The sequence below is a fragment of the Mytilus californianus genome, unplaced genomic scaffold (assembly GCF_021869535.1).
Source record: "Mytilus californianus isolate M0D057914Y unplaced genomic scaffold, xbMytCali1.0.p SCAF_2, whole genome shotgun sequence".
NCBI classification, from domain to species: domain Eukaryota; kingdom Metazoa; phylum Mollusca; class Bivalvia; order Mytilida; family Mytilidae; genus Mytilus; species Mytilus californianus.
In genome coordinates this window covers 114,725,087-114,751,692 of record NW_026262668.1, presented here as the reverse complement: position 1 = coordinate 114,751,692, position 26,606 = coordinate 114,725,087, and the positions used below count along the sequence as shown (strand labels likewise).

General features: G+C 31.2%; 1 protein-coding gene across 1 annotated transcript in view; it reads right to left on the bottom strand.

Annotated features, from left to right (window-relative positions):
* The window catches only part of LOC127730795 (reversion-inducing cysteine-rich protein with Kazal motifs-like), a 77,843-nt gene extending 52,391 nt beyond the window's left edge, over positions 1–25,452 (bottom strand). Inside the window, exons 1-4 of the mRNA XM_052239372.1 lie at positions 25,270–25,452; positions 24,843–24,898; positions 9,693–9,767; positions 76–112 (exon numbers count right to left, since the gene is read on the bottom strand). Coding sequence (XP_052095332.1) covers positions 76–112; positions 9,693–9,767; positions 24,843–24,898; positions 25,270–25,342 — 241 coding nt within the window. The 5' untranslated portion in view covers positions 25,343–25,452. The remainder of the gene's footprint in view (positions 1–75; positions 113–9,692; positions 9,768–24,842; positions 24,899–25,269) is intronic.
* Positions 25,453–26,606: the final 1,154 nt, after the last annotated feature.

Here is a 26,606-nt window from a genome sequence, read left to right as displayed (position 1 = left end):
AGCTACTTTCGAACAAAGATGTCTTTTATTTTACATAAGTGAAATAAATTAATATTGAAAGCTTGTCAGACTTACCTGGAACAGATGTATTCACACAACGCCAAAACTCAATCTGCAACAGAAAAATTGAGAAACTTTAGGACAAGATCTTTCAAATACCAATCCAGCAATTTGCAAAGTACACCATTTTCCCCACTGCATTGCGATACAAGTTTTGTTTATATTCAACTGTTCACAACAAGTGAATATTATCCAAAAGTATGGGGTGGTGGGTACATTGCTGTCTCCTACCTGATAATATCAGTGATGCTTTGTTTGTTTTTTTTCTAATTTTGTTCAGCATGGCCTTGAAGCAAAAATTTTATAACTATGGCCTCTATTTGATCCTTTCCACAATCAATTTTAAAAATTAAACCCGACATGTTGTCAAATTGCATAAAGTCTCAATGAATAGTTTCAACCTAGGTTGACTGTGTTCGGTGATAAGCTTCTTACAAATTAGATAAAAAGGCCTTTACACTAAGTTATAATGAATTTATTAAGGGTCCAGGATTACTTATTAAAATTTAACTTTTCCCTTTTACTTGCATTTTTAAAGAATTCTTTATGATACTTTATTGATTGGCCACCAACAGATAACTTGAGTGTTAAAGTATGAGTTATGTGAAAATAGTTGTTTATTGTGATTTTTCTTTTCTTTTTTTTCTTTTTTGCAAAAAAGGAATTGAACATTTCAAATTGTAATCATTAAGTGATTAATGGCCATAATGACAATTTATCTGTTTACATGTCTTTGTTTATGTTGTCTCCAAGACAAATGACTGGCTCTATAACTTGGTGAAATTTATACTTTTATGTATGTACATGCAGAATGTAGACAGTCGGTAAAGTTGAAGAAAAATGTGAACTATACAATGTATGAAGATACAATAGTTTGACTATGTCTCACAACAGCAGACTGAATAAGAAATTATTAACAGATCGGCTAAGCTTAATGAGGAATTACTCTACTTCCAGATCCTAAAACAAAAGCCATCAAGACAATCTTGCTGTACATATATCTCTTCAGCTAATTCATCTTCCTGTCAACCAACATGCAGATTTAATTAAAAATAATTTTTGTTATGTTTTGAAGTACCTTGAGCATACCGAACTGACAGGTGTAATTTATCTAGTTAGTGTGTATATATTTGTGTGTGTATGTTGTTTATGTGAGGTAATTCAAAAGGAAGTTGATAACTGCATAATAAGAATATAAGAAGTAATGACAAACATCTACTTCATGATACATGAATGCGTGACCCCATTTAAAACAGTCTGACTTATCTAAACAATGCACTTCCTATAACTCAAGAACATCAAATCTGGAAATATCAAAATATTGCAAATGAGGTGTAAATGATTTAAATCCAATAACTATGGCAAGACAAATTTGAAAATTGAAAAAAGGCAGCCTAAGTTTTGTGTATAAATCTGGTAGGATTCATTAACACATTACTTCACTAATCAAACTTTATTTTTCAGGTTATCTTGTAATCACCATTAAGCTGGCTTTAATTCTAGTTATGGTTCATTCCTTCAATCCTTTCATCTCTTCAACCAGTAAAATACCAGAGATTTGGAATTTCCCAATATAAGAACTCAGTATAATCAATCATTTACCCTTATGGAACCTCAAAAGCATCCTTTAAACAATAACAATTTGCCTTGTATTTTGTGTCTTTGGTGCCATATTAGATGCTATCAGTATCAACTGTACATGATTTAGGAAGACATGTTTCCATTATATTTCTAGCTTTGGTCAAATTGCAGATGACTAATATATACTAGTAATTCAATTGTTCAGCTACAAGTCTGATTTCTGATCATCTGGGGCACCAATAACTGGGAACTTATTTAAAGCCATCATTGAAACAGACATTGGAAAATAAAATCATACAAATTGTATTATATAATATACAAGAAGTCAAATTAACAATATATATATATATCCACACTGTGGTTATTAAAAAATGTCTTGAATTTTGTACGGTTTGATATTTTTTCCTTTCTATGTATTATTGAGAGTGCCTTCTCCAATGAACATGACACATCCATTGGTAGGGTATTGTGACACTTATATCAGAAAATGTAGAACTGCTGGGACAAACCAGATATATAATTAAAGTCAAGAGTTATTAGATGAAATTCTGTGATTTTCAGCAAAATGACAATATGATCCAAATTCAAAATTAAAACTGTCAGACATAAATATAACTAAACAGATAAATGATCGCTCTAGTGAAATTTCCCTCATTCCTGATCTGGCATAATATTATATTACACACTTTAACCAGATACATGTTTTTCATTATTTTTTGGATTTTCTATAAGTTTGCTTTTTTAAATGTGCAAATTCAGTTTAAACCTGATTTGGAGATTTTAAAATGTTCATGTTAAAAGCCACTCCTTTGATTCCCTCACAGAATTTCTACAAATAACATGTAAATCTAATCAAAACAAAGAAAATGTATGTACTTCTTCATTTATCAAGATAGGAACAAAAAAACTAGCCTCTAACAAGGCTTGTATCTCCCCTGGTAATCTATCGCAGAACAGGAAGTCTTGATAGTGCTCAATGTTTTCAGGGTTAACTGCAATCTAAGCCTTGATTATTTCACATGTCAAAAATCATCTATTTTTCTTTTTTTAATTTGTAAAAGAAAATTAACAGAAAAAGTGTGTATCTCCTTGAAGAATGGTAATTTTCAATGTTCTATTTTCTATTACTGTATTATCAGAATCAATCTTACTTTTTCTTTTCTCTTGTGTAAATCAGGTGAAAAGATAAAAACTTGAAAGCTTTGTGAACCATTTATCAACAAAATAGTGTTGTTGGCAGTACATTTCTATAACCTAACTAATTTTATAAATTTTGTTTAAATTGTGATAAATTGGTAATTTTATTAGTTGAGACCCTGAAAACTTGACACCACGAAACCATTCAGGTTACAAGAAATCTTAATTTTTTTTCCTTTTTTCTCAACATTTTATCCGAAAAATGTCCTTTGGCTTGTATTCTTCTTTACACATATAATTATATACAACAATAATATAATGGCTGCATTTTCATTGAGGGCATATGATGACCTCTGGCATGCTCATTTTTGAGGGCTTTAATTGTTGGGTTGCTGTCTTACTGACATTTACCCAATATCAAACTGGACTTTTAATCAATATGTAATGAACGGTTGGACCAACTTGAAGAATTTTACAAAAATAATGAAAATGCTTAGACATGTAATACATACACAAAACCTCTTTATTTCCTTAAAATCTCATACCAAAATATCATTAATTTAGTATCAATCTTTCCTTAATCTCTTTTGTCATTTAAAAGAACCCTCAATATCTTCAAAAATATTTCGTCTTTACTTAAGATTTTGTCAAATCAAATTTTCAACCTACTCAGAAATATAATTTGTCATTCAAAGATCAAAAAGTCTGTCAGTTTTGATCCTAATTCCCAATAAAATATTTGAAAAACCTAGGGTAGTATGTTTTGATTAAAATGAACATCAGGAGCCCAAAAGCTCTTACCCTGTTTTTTTAAAGGTGTGTTAGTTTACAAATCTTATCAATTTGCTATCAATTGTGAGTTCGTTTACAAATCAATATTATTCTATTCCAATTAAAAAGACATGCCGGAAATCTTATGTCATGAAATAATCTTACTGTTAAAAAGACTCCTAGATATCAGTATAACATTAGCCAGAGGTACAGTCACAAAGGTTAATTAAATACAATATATTTCAGCAGGTAGTACATGACACAACACTACAGATAAACTACATGCATATGCTTAATATTAACAATTAGAGTAATTCTGCATTCAGTTCATAATAAAAATATTAATACATGTACCAAGAAACTTTTAAACGGGGGGGGGGGGGGGGGGGGGGGGGCTTATTCAATTATTTATTTTTTCCACATTTATAATTAATGAATTAATTGAAGTAACATTAATTAACTGCATGCAGTGGTTGATAATTGTTGGCACAGGGGAGATGCAATTTTCCTACCATACAACTATTATAAAACTTTGAACATTACAAGGGCTCAATTTGTTGATTTTATAACATATTGCAGAGGACCCATTCTAAGATTTAACTTCTCTAGTATGACATCATTCAGTTTTTTCTGCAAATATGGTTCCATCATTTTGTTAGGCTTTTTGTTTCCATGGAAATTGATGAATATTTTTACGTGACAGGATATTAACAGACAATAAAATGATTACCCTTAATAAACCTGATGGAATCTTAAGTTCTGACAGCAGCAAATTCTATTGAGGAAAATTTGTCATAATCAGGAGTATGGATAAAGCTAGGTATAAACTGATCTTTAATGGACATACAAATACATAATCCTTGTCACGATATTCATTTCAAATGTACTGCCTTAAACTAAGAGCAAAATCCATATATCATAGTCAGCTATAAAAGGCCCTGTATAAAAGGCCTGGCTGAATGAGTGTTTTTCAATAGTAGAAGAAACCAAATGCTACATCAAGTATACACATGGTTATTAGAGTTCTGAATACAGTGTTATTACACTGTTATACTGAGTACTAAGTTAACAATGAGGTGCATGTCACTTTTTCTTATGAAACCTGTATCACAGATGAGGGGGGTAGGAGGGGTCTCATCCCAAATTCCCGAGAAAATAAAAGCCAAATCCTGAATTTCAGTAAAAATAATAATCAATCCCGAATTCCAGTGGAATTAAAAGTGGATGTTATCTTAAATCGCCATACATAACAACAGACATTCAAAAATAGCCGTGGAAATAGAATAAGGGTCAATATGGTTCCAGTTTTCACTTTGTTTTCTATGTACCTGTGCAAACTCAATGTAATATACCTTCTTGTGATCTTTTCCTTTTGTAAAAACAAACGTCTAAATCTTATATTTGGAGAAAAAAAAGAGTTCACAGTGTCTACACCCTCGATCTACACACTGCAGATTCTGACCAAAATATCACTTTGAAGGCTTTGCAAACAGTGTCTTGGTACATATTAAGTGGAAGTGTACTATACTTATATGCTGCATTTCCTGGCGAACAGAACGCTAATGAACACATTTTCCAAACGTGTTCGCCCACTTATATCAAGGTCATAATGTCTTCCTTCCCAACAGATAACCCCTTTGGCTTTGGAAAAGAAGGGACCATGTCTAAACGTAGACTACACACAGGGACAGTATAATAAGATGGCTCTGAAGTATAATGATATATATGTTGCCCATGATGTAATTTTGTTACACTTTCTCTGAAGATTGTACCGATATCTCGACAGTATTGCCGTTTTGTTTACAAAACTTTTCATTTTTGAAATACTAAGGCTTTTCTACCTCAGGAATAGATTACCTTAGCTGTATTTTGCAAAACTTTTAGGAATTTTTGGTCCTCAATGCTCTTCAACTTTGTACTTTATTTGGCCTTTTAAACTTTTTTTGATTTGAGCGTCACTGATGAGTCTTTTGCAGATGAAACTCGCATTTAGCGCAAATACAAAATTTCAATCCTGGTATCTATGCTGAGTTTATTTGTAGGTAATTTTTGCTTTAAGTGGTAATAGAGTGAAAAAAAATCCTGAATTCCCACTGAAATTAAATGTGTCAATTCCCGCATCATGATATAATTCAATCCCGAATTCCCGATGATATAACTGGCTATTCCAGAATTCCTGCGAATTAAATGACTCGATACTAACATCCCGAAAAAGATCCTTCTGTCCCTCACAGATAAAATAAACAGCTGCGCCATGAGCGCATGATACACCCGTCACTTTTTCAAAGAATAAAGTTCATTAACTTCTCAATGTCATATCAGAAATTCATGAAAAAATCTAAAGGGAGGTTATCTTAATAGATATAAACCAGTCACCAAAGTTTCATGATAACTGCTCAAAGCATTGATCGAAAACTGAAAATACCCCTTTTTTTATGAATACAATCACATAACTCCGAAACGTAAAATCTAAAATTTTAAAAAATCGAAATGGAGCTTACGTCAATAGATATAAACAATTCACCAAAGTTTCATGAAAACTGCTGAAAGCATTTTTGAGTTATTGTCTGAAAACTGGAAAACCCCCCTTTTTATAATGAATAAAACCCCATAACTCCGAAACGTAAAACCTTAAATTTATAAAAATCCAAAGGGAGCTCATGGCAATAGATATAAACAATTCACCAAAGTTTCTTGCAAATTGGTGTTAGTGTTTTTGAGTTATTGTCTGAAAACTAGAAAATCCCCCTTTTTTAATGATAAAAAAACCCAACACTCGGAAACTTAAAATCTTAAATTTATAAAAAACGAAAGGGAGCTCACGTCAATAGATATAAACAATTCACCAAAGTTTCATGCGAATTGGTTCAAGTGTTTTTGAGTTATTGTCCGACATGTTGACGATGGACGGACGGACAGACAGACAACGGTATACCATAATATGTCCCGTAAACGGGCGTATAAAAATGTAGTTTAGCTCAGATTCACTCTCAAAAAGGAAAAAAAAATTAAGAAAAATGATGAATGAATCAGAAATCCAGGAGAAAATTATCAATTTTCAAAATGTACAAAAGTTTGCCAAAATCCTCTCATGAACAGCTGAACATTTAATTGACATGAGATAACATTATAATAGTTTTATTGTATTCATTATAACTTTATGTAATTACTACTTCATTTCTTAATGTAACTTACATCTGTATACAATTTCATACAACTTTTAGGAGCAAATAATACCCAGAATACACTTGAACAGTGACAGACTGTCATGAAATTGCATTTTTGTCACCCTAAATGTGCATTAAGACTATAGAATTATGATCCATTACAATACAATATAATGTGTTCACTGAAAATATTAATTTTGAGGGTCTTCACCAATGAAATGCAGTAGTAGGATTTAAATTTAGATGACAAAAAATAATCCACATATAACATAACAAAGAAAACAAACCCAAATGAAATCCTGATAAAACGTCAGGCATTACAGCCAGGTTTGAAATTCCTGATCCACTAATGGTACCCATAGTTTTGATCATAACAAGTAGTAATAAACAGCTCTCTATGAAATTTAAATAGAACACACCATTTGGAAGGAAATTGGCTATCACATGAATGATTTCTGGTACAACTTCAAATGTGTTTTACCAGTATAAGATACACCTTGAGGGCATTAGACCAAATGGGTGTATGTAATTTACACCAAGATATTATTGTCAATGCAGAATGATTGTTTTTAAATAATTTAGGAGGGTGTATTTCAGCGATTTGACCATGTTATTGAAAAGCATAATAAATGCAGGGTATCCAACTTCATTTATCGACACCTTGGTGTAAATATAACTAGAGACTCTAAAGAGCCTGTGTCGCTCACCTTGGTGTAAATATAACTAGAGACTCTAAAGAGCCTGTGTCGCTCACCTTGGTGTAAATATAATTAGAGACTATAAAGAGCCTGTGTCGCTCACCTTGGTCTATGTGCATATTCAACAAAGGACACTCTCCAACATTGTAGACGAGAATAGAATTCATGACAAAAATCTCTGTTTTGTTGATCTTGTTTGGCTGATCATTTAGTCTGTTTAGTTTCTCTCTATTTTCTTTAGTCTTTGCTCAAAACACAAAAGAGGGTAAAAAAATCCTCATTTAAGGGCAATCACTCCTATAAAGAGTGACAGTCTATTACTATATCGGCAAAATTTGATTTGTTAGAAGATCATGACTTGCAGATCATTTTTGTGATTAAAAGTGTCTATTTATCTATTTTATAATTTTTTATCATATTGACATATGAGGCAAAACGCAAAAAAAGTGGTGAAAATCATCATTAAAGGGCAATAACTCCAACAAGTAGTTGTCGGATGATTTCCTCCACATAGTCTTAATTGTAGAAATTTTTTTTGCTTATTTAAGTTTCTATTTATCTATTACAATTTTTAAGTTTATAAGGCAAAAATGCAAAAAAATTGGTAAAAATCGTCATCAGAGGGCAATAACTCTAATAAGGAGTCGACTGATTTATGATGGTTGGCTCCAAAGTTTAGTTTTCTATACTCATGAATTATGTTGTTCTTATAGAAGGATCTTTTTATTTCTATTGCTTTCAATTACATTCTTAAATGGAATTGTTGCATTTACAAAAATGTAAATTGCTCTCATCCTAAATTTAAATTTATATTAATGTACTATAAAATTAATTCATCTCCATGTATTAAATACCTCGTTTTACTTTTTAAGTCCCCGGCAGTGAACCCCATACAAAAGAAACTCCCTTTCAAATACCTCAGTGCATTTACATAATCTGTTGATTAGCCAGGCTGTGGTAGTTTGGTTGCAAATCACTTGAATTCAATTTGTTGTACCTTTAAGTGCAGAATGCCTCATTTGGCTTTGTCAATAGGAATGAATTTGAAATAGAGTTGGTTTAAATCATAATGAAACTTTACATTGTTGTTACAAATATGACCTGTATTTTTCTCTGACATTTTATGCTAATATCATTGATTTAATAATTACTGATTTTTTTTACAAGATTAGAGGTAACTATATGAAATAAGTGCATGTATTGTTTATTATCATATTCAAACAACCACTACAGAATTAATCTTCTAGAAATTCTTTCACCATATGTGGCTATTCTGAAATAGCAAAGAATAATTCTCTTCAATGGCAAACAACTGTCAACCTAAGATTTACTGTTCTTCTCCTGTTTTGTCCTCTTAACTCTATTTGATTTATCTGACTAACTGCATATCACCAAAATTCAGATTTAATAGACATTGTATTTGGTGAACCCTTTGTGTTCTCAGAACCTTATCCATGTTCAACTTATCTAGAAAGTGATTTCTGTGAGTCTAAATTTTAAGTTATTATTTGATATATTCAGTATTTTTCTCTCATCAAATAAATCTGGTTTACTGCAATGAACAGCAATTATAAAAAGTAAATATATAAATATGAATAAAAGAGGATATCGGGGATAAGACAAAAAGATAATAACCAAAAATAACAATACAAGTAAAGTTGTTCCTTACTGCAACAAATTGTCTTGGTGGTTTTGTGGTAGCTTGATAGCCCTTAGTGCAGCAAGTTGTTGGTGCAATCACAGACTGGGTCAATCCAAAGATTTTTAAAGCCAAAGCTAAGACTAGTTGGATTGGTGTCAGAAAACTGTCTCTGAGAAAGGTTATAAGTCTTCATTGTTGACTGCAACCAATCATACCAACTCCCCATAAAAGGGAAATAACTCATATCAAAATGATAAATCATAATTCTTCAGTCAAGCTACAAGCTTTTGGAAAAGATTTATATAATTACTTTAATGAGGAAATACAAGTGAGTGACAGATATCAATTTGGTGCTTTTTTTAATAAATTGTTCCGCCTGACCTGAACCACCTGACCTGAACCAATGTGTATTCTATAAATTTCATGCACTTGGAAGACAGAATGCTTAAAGGTGTGTGTGTATATATACTTCTGATATCATCAGGCAAATCTATTCTTGAGTTTGAATCTTTCATTTGTCAGTGCCTGTGTTTTTGTTTAGACTGAAAATGTTCTGGCCAAAAGGACAAGATTTCAATAATGTAGATGATACATGTTAGTATAAAGCTAGACTAGTAGGACTATACTATATCTTACCTGATCTGACCTACACTGTTTAGATGTCTTAATAATCTGCTCTATCTGTTCAATCTGGTTGCCTGTTATTACCATCTGAAATAGAAATTATAACAACTGGTCAATAATATGTCTCTATGTACAGCATGTAAAAGACTATGTATTTACCTCATAATTGGTTATATATATGTGGTAGGTAAATAAGATTATTACAATACATTTAAGACATACTGAATATTAAAACAATTAGACTATTGTAGCCCACGACAGGTATGATATAAAAAATAATTAATGTAACCCTAGACAAAAGAGGACCATGTGGTCATCTTAACAAAGTCCATGTGAATGAACTTTTCTAGAGATGACTTGTATGGTAAACTTATGTATTGCTTTCAGTAATAAATTTTCATTCTATCTAGAATGTTTTTTTTCGAAACTGTATAAATTCAAATATTTTTTTCTTTCAAATTCAAATATTTCATTGGTTAAAAGCACATATAATATAATGTGTAATCCAAGTGTATAAAGACATAAAAACTATAATTCTTATAATATCTGACCAACACATCTTTTTAGTAAAAAAATGTTGCAGGTTCTAAACTTTCTCAGAGAAAAAATGAAAGTTTCTGTATATTTTTCACATGCAATCCAACCATATATATTCAATACAGAGAGATCCTACCATGAGAAAATCAAAAAGATTTAATATGTCATGTCAGTTTGCATAATTTATTTTAATACTTCTTCAAAATACTCTAAAATCAAATTTTTATTCTGTTAACTACAATATTTTGAAGAGAGTTTTAGAAAAATTTTAGCAGACAAATGGTCTGACAGGAAAATCAAAGAATAACATAAGATAAAGAAACAATGACTGAAAGAAGGTGAATCATTTTTCCAGAGATCAAAGAAGGTGATAATTCATGAATAATAGTTTAGGTCAGCATGTTTTTATAACCCCTGAATACCCCTGTCATATCCCACCACATTTGATCTTGCATGTATTAAACCTACTTCACACTGACATTTTGAATTAATCTGAGTGAAAATATCTAATACATAACTACCATAATCATTTGTAATGTTTTGCGCGATTACATGCCATTTTTCTAAGTTTAATCATGGCATTCATAGGCATTGTTTGGGATATTGTCAACTTTACATAAATCAGATTACTGTCAAGGCATAATTTATTCATTAAACAAATACCAGTAATGGTTGAAAATTGCAAACTAGCAACATAAAACACACATCCCAAAATTTGGATGTCAGAGGGTGACATCGGCAAATGTTTTTTTAATATGTCCAAATATGTGAAACAAAACTGAATTGAAGTGCTAAATCCTCTTTTCAAGTTCTATGGTACGTTTTATTCAAAATACTTCACTAAGAAATGAGAAGTCTTTACAAAATGACATTTTCACCTGCCACAGTGAATTTCTTAATGGAACACCTCTGTGCAAGGAATATAACTTGATAACAAAACTAAATAGAAAATGAACTACTTCTACTCCTAATCCTTATAATTTGTGAAAATTATACATTAAGGTTGAGGATAAGATATGTTGCCTCATACAAAAGCCACAAAGTGGTTATGAGAAACCTACCAATGATAATGAACAATTAAATAAATGTTATGTTTTTAGTGGGGTTTGCGTTGCTAAAGTTTTCTACGTAGTGTTTTTGGAATTGTTTGTCCTTCCCATTTCTGCCATGACATTAAATGTCCGTTTCTCTTCGACTTATGAGTTTTGAACGTCCCCATGGAAACTTCCATTACTTTTTAATGTAGGTTTTGAAAAGATGATAAAAAGATTATGCAGACTCATACATTATGAAACAAACTATGGAATTACCAATATTTGGCTATGGGAAACTGACCAAATCACTCATTACTGATGTCCTCAAATAAAAACACTATCTGTTGGATACCTAGTTTGATTTGGTTAATGTTTCTGTTGACAAATTTATTAAGGAACTGTTAAAGAGAAAGATCATTCATGACACAAAACGTCAAATCCCCTGCATATGTCATATAATAAGCATATATTAGTTGGCTGTTTGTCATACAAAATTTTAATTTTTTATTACTCAAAGTTCATGAAAAAAAAAGTTAAGCAGACACATTTAAAATGTATCCAGTACATGACTGAACTGCAGTCTATTAATTCAAAATTCTAAAGTTTATTCAAGACCCTGCAGACAGAAATAAAAATGTACATCTGTTGTGCATTTTAAAAGACAACTGCCTGCAGATAACTTAATAGAACATTTTTAAATTATAAAATATGGGGGGAAAACATGGAATTTTATTTTCAAGTCAAATTCTTACAAAAATGAAGTTTAGTGATTTATTATGATACAAAATAATGAACAACATGTATGTATTTTATCTTCCAAATTCAAGATTATCTAACAAAAACAATATGAATGCACTGCAATCTTTTAGTTTGCTATTCAGCTGCTGTTTTTTTAACAATTATATAAATCATGAAAGTTATTTCTAGGATAATAATTGTATTGGTAGATTGTAATCAAAAGATCACATTATCTTCAACTTATTCATTTCTACAGAGTCTGCAGGGGACAGAAATTCTGTTTTCTTAGTAAAAAGCCATCTTCATAGGTTGATCGATCAGCCATAAGCTGATGCTAAGGCTTAATTTGATTTTTTTATATTAAGAAATCTTATTTTCCCAAAGGCATTTTTGTAAATTTTTAAGATTAAGTTACAGAACCAGGTAATCCATATTTTGGATTTTATATCGATAAAATCTTTGACTTTTGACTTTGAAAATGGTACAAAAACAAGTGGCACTGGTTGCTACAATAAATAGCCATGTTCAGCATTTCAAAGTAGCTCAGCATTGCAGTGTATCAGCAATATTTATTCAGAAAGAGTGCATCTTGCAATTATATCAAAATGTAATTTAAGAGCCAAATTCCTGATTTATGTACTATACATTTATGTACTCTAAATTCAGAAATTATTGCGTGCATTTATCATTGCGATTTTCAAAGAATTAACAAAAATTCGAGTTTAATTATTGCGATTTTAGGAAAAGCTACATACAAATGTATTTATTTGATATCAGAATGCCAGTTCTTATTATTGCGATACTCAAGAAGTCCCATTATTCGCATTAATAAAAACCTCGCAATAATTTCTGAATTTACAGTATAAAAAAAATTAGCAATACACTTCTTGACCACAGTCAGATTGGTGGTGAAAACAACTAATAGACCATACTTAAGACAACAGCTATGTAAATTATGTCCCTTGTTTCTATCTCCTAGGAAACCAGATTAGTAAGACATATCATGTGTGTCCCTTTGTTACTAAACACCCATTTTTCACACCTGGGACATAAAAGCAAGATCACATCCCCATAAACCAATTCAAAACATAAATCAAGTAATGTGATAACTCCAACAAAACAATCTAAAAGAAGCTGAAGTCATACCTCACAAAAGTTAGGTTCAATGCAAATTTTATTAATATCGTAATTTAATCCATAATCATTTAACATAAATTTTCTATGCTAATAATTCTGCAACACATTTTTTTTCATATTTTCAAAATAGAAAGTATACCTTATGAATTTACGATATTATCTAAAATGATTATGGCAATAATGTTGAAATATGATGTCCTGTCTAAGACTATTGAATACTCAGGGGATGTAATATCAGAACACACTGTCAATTTATTGAAATATTAACTTCAGAAAATTCACACCTGATACCATACTCATTATTAATGAGGTGGTAGGGAGTTATTTTTCTCAAGAAAATTGCTTATCATCTCAAATGTATTGTTTGAAATATTTCATAATCTTCTTTAACATATGTTACATTATATGGTTTTTCTTAGTTAATAATTTTGTCGTTATACAACATATTTTCCTGTTCTATGTCTATTCCTTTCTAACTTCCCTCTTTCACAGATACTGCAGTATTTGTGACACTCCAATCGCAAAATTCTACATTTCACTGTATATAAAGTATTAAATAACTGAACTGACAATCATTCATTTCAACATAAACATCAGATTTCTGGCAGGCCATATGGCACACACTCAAACTGACACAACTGATTTTTACAGTATTAAAGCAACACCTGGGTTATGTAGTAAGTATGATCCAGGTGCTATCAAGTCTATATTCTCCCAACCATCTGTGACCTATCAGAATGAAAGCCTACACTGCATATATACTCCTAATAATCTACTGTGGTCAAATTACATGTTATCATGAAGTGGTAACTTTCTGCTTGCTGAGTTAAATTTATTATACCAAAGAACAAAAATATATATCTCTTAATAGTGCTTTTACATTTCCCCAGTAATTAACAAATGAATGTCCAATTTTACTGGTAATGTTTCTGAGATATATATACATATATATATATACATATATATATATTATACACATGCCAAAACACTAGTGTTAATTTGTTCTTTATGTGTATTACAAGATCACTATAAATAACAAGAGTGGACACGCTGAAATGTCTCGCCTTCTTTACTAACCATTGATATTATGTTGATAGTCCTAAATGAAAGCTTTACTACAACTATTACATAAACTTAACATGATCCAAGAAAATGAAGTCAAGGTCATATAAACCAAACAAGAAATACATGTACACCTTACAATCATTCAATACACTAAATATAGTTGACCTATTGCTTATAGTTTCTAAGAAACAGACTTAACCAAGAAAACTAAACATTGACCAATGAATCGTGAAAATGAGGTCAAAGTCAGATGAACCATGCCAGGCAGACATGAACAGCTTACAATCCTTCCATACAACAAATATAGCTGACCTATTGCTTATAGTTTAAGAAAAACAGACTGAAACACATAAACTTAACACTGAGCAATGAACTGTGAAAATGAGGTCAAGGTCAAATAAAACCTGCGAGACTGACATGTACATCATAGAATATTTCCATACACCAAATATAGTTGACTTATTGCATAATAGTATAAGAAAAAAGACCAAAACTCAAAAACTTAACTTTGACCACTGAACCATGAAAATGAGGTCAAAGTCAGATGACACCTGGCAGTTGGACATGTACACCTTACAATCATTCCATACACCAAATATAGTAGACCTATTGGATAAAGTATAAGAAAAACGGACCAAAACACAAAAACTTAACTATAACCACTGAACCATGAAAATGAGGTCAAGGTCAGATGACACCTGCCAGTTGGACATGTACACCTTACAATCATTCCATACACCAAATATAATAGACCTATTGCATACAGTATAAGAAAAACGGACCAAAACACAAAAACTTAACTATAACCACTGAACCATGAAAATGAGGTCAAGGTCAGATGAAACCTGCCAGTTGGACATGTACACCTTACAATCATTCCATACACCAAATATAATAGACCTATTGCATACAGTATAAGAAAAACAGACCAAAACACAAAAACTTAACTATAACCACTGAACCATGAAAATGAGGTCAAGGTCAGATGACACCTGCCAGTTGGACATGTACACCTTACAATCATTCCATACACCAAATATAATAGACCTATTGCATACAGTATAAGAAAAACAGACCAAAACACAAAAACTTAACTATAACCACTGAACCATGAAAATGAGGTCAAGGTCAGATGACACCTGCCAGTTGGACATGTACACCTTACAGTCCTTCCATACACCAAATATACTAGACCTATTGCTTATAGTATCTGAGATATGGACTTGACCACCAAAACTTAACCTTGTTCACTGATCCATGAAATGAGGTCGAGGTCAAGTGAAAACTGTCTGACAGGCATGAGGACCTTGCAAGGTACGCACATACTAAATATAGTTATCCTATTACTTATAATAAGAGAGAATTTAACATTACAAATAATCTGAACTTTTTTTTTCAAGTAGTCACTGAACCATGAAAATGAGGTCAAGGAAATTGGACATGTGACTGACGGAAACTTCGTAACATGAGGCATCCATATACAAAGTATGAAGCATCCAGGTCTTCCACCTTCTAAAATATAAAGCTTTTAAGAAGTTAGCTAACGCCGCCGCCGCCGCCGGATCGCTATCCCTATGTCGAGCTTTCTGCGACAAAAGTCGCAGGCTCGACAAAAATGTAATAAGAAAATTCCGAACAATATGTCTATTGTCTGAAAGAAGAGGAAAATGGGGAAATTTTCAATGAGACAATTAAACAACACTCAGCACCAAGCTACAAATAACAATAAAGAGGCTCAAATCCATAAGATCTTGGTCTTTGTTTTGTTGTTCGGATTGGTGTTTCACTGCCTCCCATATCACCCTAATGGTTCATATGCTCACAAGAAATGATAATTTAAAGAAGTGCTCATCATTAAATTCTCTTCTGTGCAAGTATTGGAAAGAAACCAATCTATCAGGTGACAGTATTAACAGGCAAACCCTCATGAAAATTTAACCGACCTATCAGGTGACAGTATAAACAGGGAAAACCCTCATAAAAATTTAACTGACCTATCAGGCGACAGTATGAACAGGGAAACCCTCATGAAAATTTAACGGACCTATCAGGCGACAGTATGAACAGGGAAACTCTCATGAAAATTTAACTGACCTATCAGGTGACGGTTATGAACAGGTAAACCCCAATGAAAATTTAACTGACCTATCAGGTGACGGTTATGAACAGGTAAACCCCATGAAAATTTAACAGACCTATCAGATGACAGTATGAACAGGTAAACCCCATGAAAATTTAACAGACCTATCAGGTGACAGTATGAACAGGGAAATCCTCATGAAAATTCAACCAACCTATCAGGTGACAGTTAATGAACATGGAAACCCTCGTGAAAATTTAACTGACCTATCAGGTGACAGTATGAACAGGGAAACCCTCATGAAAATTCATCCGACCTATCAGGTGACAGATCATTCCACATGATACTGAAAGTTGAAAAACCATATGATTTGACAAACACCTAAATATGTCTTATAAATAAATTCTATGAAGATTGATCAATTTTGGTTTGACAATTCTGTTTTGGACAAAGATGCTTTTCTTGAACTATTTCATCTGAAATTTAAATAAACATGATAAATACAAAAAAATCCAAACTCATATATTGCAGCATCTGTACAGCAAGAGTCAGTGTCTTACAAGGAAACATTTGTAGATGTACTGTCATGGCTGTATAGTATAACAAGTGTGTCTTACAAGGAAACATTTGTAGATGTACTGTCATGGCTGTATAGTATAACAAGTGTGTCTTACAAGGAAACATTTGTAGATGTACTGTCATGGCTGTATAGTATAACAAGTATGTCTTACAAGGAAACATTTGTAAATGTACTGTCATGGCTGTATAGTATAACAAGTGTGTCTTACAAGGAAACATTTGTAGATGTACTGTCATGGCTGTATAGTATAACAAGTATGTCTTACAAGAAAAACACTTGTAAATGTACTGTCATGGCTGTATAGTATAACAAGTGTGTCTTACAAGGCAACACTTGTACATGTACTGTCATGGCTGTATAGTATAACAAGTGTGTCTTACAAGAAAAACACTTGTAAATGTACTGTCATGGCTGTATAGTATAACAAGTGTGTCTTACAAGGAAACATTTGTAAATGTACTGTCATGGCTGTATAGTATAACAAGTATGTCTTACAAGAAAAACACTTGTAAATGTACTGTCATGGCTGTATAGTATAACAAGTGTGTCTTACAAGGCAACACTTGTACATGTACTGTCATGGCTGTATAGTATAACAAGTGTGTCTTACAAGAAAAACACTTGTAAATGTACTGTCATGGCTGTATAGTATAACAAGTGTGTCTTACAAGGAAACATTTGTAAATGTACTGTCATGGCTGTATAGTATAACAAGTATGTCTTACAAGAAAAACACTTGTAAATGTACTGTCATGGCTGTATAGTATAACAAGTGTGTCTTACAAGGAAACACTTGTAAATGTACTGTCATGGCTGTATAGTATAACAAGTGTGTCTTACAAGAAAAACACTTGTAAATGTACTGTCATGGCTGTATAGTATAACAAGTGTGTCTTACAAGGAAACATTTGTAAATGTACTGTCATGGCTGTATAGTATAACAAGTATGTCTTACAAGAAAAACACTTGTAAATGTACTGTCATGGCTGTATAGTATAACAAGTGTGTCTTACAAGGAAACACTTGTAAATGTACTGTCATGGCTGTATAGTATAACAAGTATGTCTTACAAGAAAAACACTTGTAAATGTACTGTCATGGCTGTATAGTATAACAAGTGTGTCTTACAAGGCAACACTTGTACATGTACTGTCATGGCTGTATAGTATAACAAGTGTGTCTTACAAGAAAAACACTTGTAAATGTACTGTCATGGCTGTATAGTATAACAAGTGTGTCTTACAAGGAAACATTTGTAAATGTACTGTCATGGCTGTATAGTATAACAAGTATGTCTTACAAGAAAAACACTTGTAAATGTACTGTCATGGCTGTATAGTATAACAAGTGTGTCTTACAAGGAAACACTTGTAAATGTACTGTCATGGCTGTATAGTATAACAAGTGTGTCTTACAAGGCAACACTTGTAAATGTACTGTCATGGCTGTATAGTATAACAAGTATGTCTTACAAGAAAAACACTTGTAAATGTACTGTCATGGCTGTATAGTATAACAAGTGTGTCTTACAAGGAAACACTTGTAAATGTACTGTCATGGCTGTATAGTATAACAAGTGTGTCTTACAAGGCAACACTTGTACATGTACTATCATGGCTGTATAGTATAACAAGTATGTCTTACAAGAAAAACATGACTCTGTTTTAATACAGACATGAAACATAAATATTCCTAATTACAACTGCATTCTGATAATGTCATGTTCAGGAACCTAATAATTGTGCAAGAAATTAATTCAGTATTTTGTATTATGAAAATGATCTAATATTCATTAAAATTTGTAAGCAAGCAGAATATAAAGGGGCAATAAAAACACAAGTGGAAAAAAGACCAATAACACTATGACAACAGGTTCTCTGGAAGGGTAAGCAGTTCTGCAGCTTTACTCTTGGCAAACTTCAGGTTGCTCCTGACAAATAAACAACTTGATAAGTGGCACAGAGTTGTAACCATAGAAAAAGGGGTTGGTTGCATTGGTGGCTATGAGAAATAGTACATATCATTGGTCATCTGGGATACAAATATTCCATAACAGTCCATTCAATCATGATGGCATCCATAAAATTTTAAAAGAAATGAAATAACTTTAAGATTAAGAACACTTGTTTCAATAATACTTAAATAGCTTCCTTAATGTAATCAGGGACTCTCTATCAATGGAATCATGAGAGGAAATACAATCCCAGGAACATCATGTTGACTGAGAAATATATAATCCAAAAGGAGGTTCTGCAGGATGTTGCTAATTAAAAATTAAAAAGTTGGCAGTGGCGAAGTTAAAATAATCTTTATTGTCAAAAAGTTTAGGTCTTAACCAACACTCATTGTTAAATATAAAAATAAGGAGATGTGGTATGATTGCCAATGACACAACTATCCACTAAAGTTAAAATGAGGAGGATGTGAGCAATTATAGACAACCGTATGGCCTTCAACAATGAGAAAAACCCATACCGTATAGTTGGCTATCAAAGGCCCCGACATGAAAAATAGGAAACAATTCAATTGAGAAAACTAATAGCCTAATTTATAACAAAACAATTTCCAAAAAACAAATATGACCGACATGAACCAACGACAACCACTGAACCACAGAACTAAATATAAATAAGAAGATGTGGTATGAGTGCCAATGAGACAACTCTCCATCCAAGTCACAATGTATAAAAAGTTAACAAATATAAGTCAAAGTACGCCTTCAAGTCTAGATAAGGTAACAATATGAAAATTTTCTGTTGGATTGACAGACAATCATCAGTCAATGTACAAATACAGTCATATAATAATCAGTGTATTCAGACTATCATCAGGCCATAAAAAAGAATATGTTTGTTTGCCCTAACCCTACCTACCCAGAAAATAACTGCCTACTCAAAATCTTTTATTGTCCTGATGCGAAAAAGTTTTTTTTTTAATCAGATAGGCATGATATAATAAACAACTGACACTTCAATTTCTCTTTGCCAAAAAAAAAAGAAAATGCCTGCCTACCTACCCACTGTCTCTACCTTCGAGTAGGGTTTGGGCAAACCAAAATATTTTTAAGTGTGGCCTAAGTCAAGGTACAAAAACAGTCATATAATAATCAGTGTATTCAGACTATCATCAGTCAAGGTACAAATACAGTCATATAATATTCAGTGTATTCAGACTATCATCAGTCAAGGTTCAAATACAGTCATATAATAATCAGTGTATTCAGACTATCATCAGTCAAGGTTCAAATACAGTCATATAATAATCAGTGTATTCAGACTATCATCAGTCAAGGTTCAAATACAGTCATATAATAATCAGTGTATTCAGACTATCATCAGTCAAGTACAAATACAGTCATATAGTAATCAGTGTATTCAGACTATCATCAGTAAAGGTACAAATACAGTCATATAATAATCAGTGTATTCCAGTCTTTTTACAAGTTGTTATTTTGTCTTGTGAAATTTCCTTTCTACACAAAAAAAAGACAAACAAGATGACAAAATTAAAAGAAATGTAGAAATTTTTGGGAGCAATAATATCATTGAGATTTTTGAAGAATTGACAACAATTCGAGATTTTTTCAATTATAAAAACACTGCAAAAATTTGTGAATTTACAGTATCATTTGAAACAGTGCTGTTCTGCAAACAAACAGATAACACAATAAATTCACCAGAATTGATTTTGACTTATGCAATATATTCTATGGGCTAAATTCCTGTCAGCAATAAGATTATGTACCCCCATCATTATATCAATACAAAATACCAATTATAGGATGATAAATTTGCAATATTTTTCTATAATACTATGACAATTTAATCCTAGGCTTTATTTTAGGTCTGTCAATAGTGAAATGTCATGAGAAGTCAAAACATTCTCAGCCCAATTGGATTTTTTAATAACTATTGGGAAAAAATGATTAATGATATCCTGAAATGAAATATATTTTCCTGGGAAAACAAATAATTTTTCTTATAATACCATCTGTACAAGAGTGTGTGTGTATTTTCAACTTGAATCAATTAGACCAATACAAAGATTGGTGATAAAAAAAAAAATATTTGCATGATCCTGGTATCAACATGCTGTAGAACAACAGTCCCTTGTCTGAAGCTTTTGTTTACCTCAAAACACAATGAATTTGTTTTTAAACTGAACCCACATACATATTTTATTCCTAACCCTTATGATTGGAAAGTTTGGCAAAATACTAACCTGAAGAATTCAAGGAAAGACTTAGCTTGTCCATTCATTGAAAAGATTGACATTTTTTGCCTTAGAGTCCCCATGTTTAAATGTAACAATACTGTATTCATTGTTCCAATAGTACTGTTGGCTTCAATAGTGTAATCACATACCAATCAGGAATTTTATTTTTCTGCTATAATTTCTACCTAATAAAAATGTCCGCAAGTAGTACAATTAATAAATCAGATTCAGATAAAGGTTTATATTTATATGTTTTCAACATTATGATGTCAAGTTCCTCATTAATAATGTCAAATGCCTACATCAAAATGTCATAAGGCTTTTATTTACTGTGCTACCTTAAAAAGTTTTCATATTTATGTACTTGATAAATTTACATGGAAATTAACTTCAAGATTCCTCAGGCTATAATTGATTCAAGATTTAATCTTTTAAAGAAACACAACTTAAATAACTACCAAACAGTTTTAACATTTCATTGCAGAAAAGAAATTGTGAGCCATAAACATATATCTTGGGTGTCTCAAAGCACCATTCTTTTTTATTTGGTGTTTCTATTAAATATTTTGGAAACTTGAGGTGACATGGTTACTACAGCTTTTAAACAGGAAAAAAAGGGGGAAAATTGATTGGTTAAAATCTGGTGATGGTGCAATGAAATGTTATGTGAAATTTAGTCTGTAGTACTGGACAGGTTAAAACTTTACTCATGCCAAGCATTTCTTTTTTTTAACCAAAGATAAATTCAGCACAATTTTTTTTGAAAAGTCCCAATTTAACAAAGACTGGTAGGGGAAAAGCAATGGTGGTATTACTCCTTTAACTGCATGATATCGTCATCATTTAGGGCAAAGAAAAAAAAAACAGGAACACATTTTAAAGAAATAATTTACAAACGTAACTACTTTGCAGGTCAACTAACAAAAGATGAGTCTTTTATCCAAGTATTTAGCTACATACATGAATGTAGCAGAAAATATTTCAAGCTCTTTAGTATCAATGGCATTGATGTGCTTAATACTCCATGGAAAACTAATTACAAACTAAACCTGTTACTACCTCAAAAGGAATGTTATATGTAAAAGTATCAGATTATTGCCATGTATAAAATTTCAAAACTGGGATTATATTTCTAAACTACATATACATGTACCGGTATACATTGTAATGCAAAGCAACCTTGCAAAAGAAACATTGAACAGATTTTTTTATTCTGATTATAGAAGATTCTGGCTACATCAAGTTCACCAGATATAAAGAATTGACCATTCTGACACCATGTTCACAGGAAATCACGGTGGTACAGTAAACATGCTTATTAGAAAAATCATTGCAACATCACAAAATTTGTGGGATTTGAGAACAGAATAACCAGCAAAGACTGACAAACGCAATTATCTTACTAACTCAGTAACTTTGTCAAGATCTTTTTAAAACTAGAAAATGTTTTTTGGAGTGAAATAAATTAAATATATTGATTAGAAAATTTTCCTCATTTTTACATTTAGATCAACTACAGATTTTTCTATTCTTTTCTTCTAAGATCTGACAGCTTGAAGGATTTTTACAACTAACACTGTAACAAATGCTCCTAGTTTGTACACAATAATTTAATCTCACAAAGAAAAACTCAGTTGAAAGATTTTTCCATTGTTGATCTCACACTACAACTAAAGGTATGGAAATGAAGCAAATGACTTACAAGGAGCAATCATCGAGGTATTTCAGGGGCGTGTTTATTACAAAATAGTAACACAACTTTCAACCCAACAAATCAGTTTTTGATGGCTTTTCGACTCTAAAGGTAAAGATGGGCTGACTTAGATAGCCTTAAGTATTCACCGAAGCTGAAAAAGGCAGTGTACGAATAAATGGCTTAAAACAATTTTACAAAATAGAATTTCAAATTAAATCACCGAAAAGGTAAATGATAGGAACTGCTTTAAACCATATCTGTACAGAATCAAATTATTTATGAGATTTTGAAATTTAGTGAAATTTTATGGTATCTGAATATGTAATAGTTGAATTTGATACTTGGGTGTTTTTTAATGTAGAGAAAATTGAGATTTATTTTCATTTTCTTTTAGAGAGTCCAACATAATAATTTATCTAATAAAATATTTAGATTAGATTTTCACTGAACAAAACAACTTGCAATCTGCAAATCTTCTGCCCTACACAATTGCTTTATTTGTCCAAAAAAATTCTCTTCCATAATTGTATATATATTATGTATTTTTTGCTGGCTACAAACTCTTAAAAGACTGAATGTTTTTCTTTGTTCTAGAACTTTCAACATTCTATCCCCACCCCATTTTTATGTTTGTGAGTTGTCTTAATATATATATATATATATATATATTGTTTTGTCATTATTGCTGTTGATGTTTTATATATTAACTAGAAGTCAGACCAAAATTCAAGCATAAAACGTAATTAGATGCACATTTGATCTTCAAATTGCTACTATAAACATCAAGAAAATAGAAATATTTTCAAAGTGAGATTGTAGAACTGATTAACACATGGATGAAAACCAATTGTAATTCATCTTTCTGTCATATCAACAGATAAGGAAACAAATTATTAAATCAGAACTCATGCTAATGGAAAAAGCTATATTCATATTTAATAAAACAATAAGAATTTCTGGCAATGAATCAATTTCACAATCTAAAATGGTCTTTTATATCTCCCATTTTTTACTTTTATTATGTTAAGCTTTCGGCAAATTATGACATACCATTTTACTGTCTTCGATAAGCTGTTGTACATTAAAGATTTGATAAAGTCTATTACAAAATGCATTATGCCTTAGGTGCATATGCAAAAGATTATGAAAATGCCAAGCTATTATCCTATTGCCTTACTAGTGTCAAGTATAATCTATAGTTTTTATCAACTTGTAAGAAAGAAAATTCTTTTTAATTTTATTTTTAAATTCATTTCTTTTCACATTATGTATACAATTTACAGTAGAAAAAACACAAAAGTCGTCAAACCTTTTTCATCTTATATCTCAAATTGTCATGCACAGCTTTCCTTTAACAATTGTCTAAATAAAAAATTGAGTAAGGAGCCAACCTGGAGTCAGAAATGTATGATACCTTGAAAAAAATAATAATTTTAATTCTGACAACAATGACCTCTACTAGTTTACGTCAATTGTGAGAAGTGAAGTATATTACCAGTAAAACAGAGACTGGATAAAAAATACTTGATATGGTAGTGAAACTATGAATATTAAATCTCAAAAAAGGATAAATTTATATTGATATTTATATTTATTCTTATTTTAATCTACATCCAAGAAACCACATATATCATAAGATATATATATACAATTTACTCTGATTTTTTTTACATTGTTTGAACAATATATGTAAATTTTAAATTGATTTACTACAGCTCTTTATAATTGGCAAATCTTAAAACAACAATAAATTTTAAATGCTCCATTTAAATATATTTTTAAATTGTCTAGCATATGCATATAAACATCAATAAAAATGCACAAAAGTGTAAAATTTATGTGTAAATTTATTCTTTCTTATATTCTGACACAACTGATAACATCACCAAATATGTGACAAAATTTTAAAGGCTTCCCATTCAAAGTGCAATAACACACATTTATAGACATATATTTATAAAATGTTCATTTCTGTTTTCATAAAAACAAAAAAAGTTAATACAAGCTGTGTGAATGCCCTACTATGAAAACAAAAGTTCCTCTTGATATATATATATACTGAATCCATCAAAACATTTACCTGCTTGCATGCGCGTTTGCATCCCTCCTCTTTCACTGTATCACAGCATGAAAATGCTGAAAACAAAGATAAAGTTGAAATAATTTATATATTCTGTTATTGAATTATCTTTCTAAGCTTTGCCAGACGGCTCAGCTACTGTAATTCACACCGCCGTGAGATGAAAGTGTATTGCACGTGAAAATGTCAACTTCAAAGAAGAATGTGTGTAATTCATCTAATAATCTAGTTTAATGAATTTGCAGTTTATTTATTAGATTATTTAATCAAAAGACTGAATTATTAATACATAAACGACAAACAGACGACAAAAGGTCCATTCAAAACGTATTTATAAACATACAAGTTCGATTAAATACACTAGAGCCAACAGAATTATGTGTATTCAGTATTGTATTCATAACATAAGATATTTAACACTACTTACCCAGAGACTGTGAATTGTGAACGACTGAAAATATAAAAACACAAAACCAAATCATGTTGGTAAATCCGAACATCTTTCCCCAACGTAATTCATGATTAAACTGAAAATATCTTAAATCCACTTGCACGTTGTGTGCATTTACCGACGACGTTAAAATCTACAACAATGGGCTGTTCTGTTCAACTCCCGCGTCAAAGGTCAAACGTAAAAATAGCACAGAAATCAATAGCACAGGTCGCTCAACAATATTAAAATTTTCTATCGCTGACAAATTTAGTCTTAATTAGTGGATTTATTGGATGTGAGAAATATATTATTGAAAAAAATATTTGTGGTTGCTATTGGCATATGAAAATTGTGTTTACAAAGTAGATCTTGCTGGAGTTTATCTTCTCATAATGCATTTTGAAAATACTTCGCTATCAAATAAAGTACATTTAATAAATAAATATTAGGCACCATGAGAAAAGCTTTGATTCGGTGATTGCTTAATTAGTGATTTTTGTTTGTTGCATGCATCTGACACGTATTGGAAAGAAAGGTTACAACAAAGTTCCAAAATATTGTACACTTATCCCACACGACACGCCACGGTATTTTGACCAATATTATTTGGCAGTGGCTATTTTGCCGGCGCTGGCAAAATAGAATGATATGCTATTTTGCCGGCTCTGATTAAAATATCTTGGTTAAAGCCGGCAAATTGGCATATTTCTATAGTAATGGCTATTTTAACAGCGCCAGTAATATAGTGAATTTGTTATTATGCCGGTTCAATTCCTTTTTTTTTTTAAAGTAGTACGAAAATGTGCATAGTCAGTATAAAAGAATAAAATTATTACTAATATTTTATAGTTGAATAGATTACAGTAACAATATTTGAGATACATATAATCGTTTAAAAACAATTATCAGTCAAAGTGAAAATAGATTTGTAAAAAGAAATAAAAATAAAAATATTGAGCATCCATTTTTTGCAATGAAATCATATCAAAACATGTGCTAGTAGTTGAAATTACTTCTAAAATCAGTCACAGTCTAATACTACATGTATACATAAGAATAAATTCTCAAATCTTTTAACTGTATGTTATAAAAGAATAAAGGTTAAAAAATCTCATTGCATATAACTTAATAAAACATTACACAATCTAATTAAATTAATCACATAGCTTCAAATTCAAAAATGTTTGAATTAAATTTGCTTTTGGAATAATAGTCAGTTCTTTGAATTGCACATTTGTAAACAAAATCGTTTTTTACTGGCAAAATTGGCTTCCGCTTACCTAAAGCCGGTAAGACTATATAAGTATCATCAGAAGAAACTTGTTCAAATG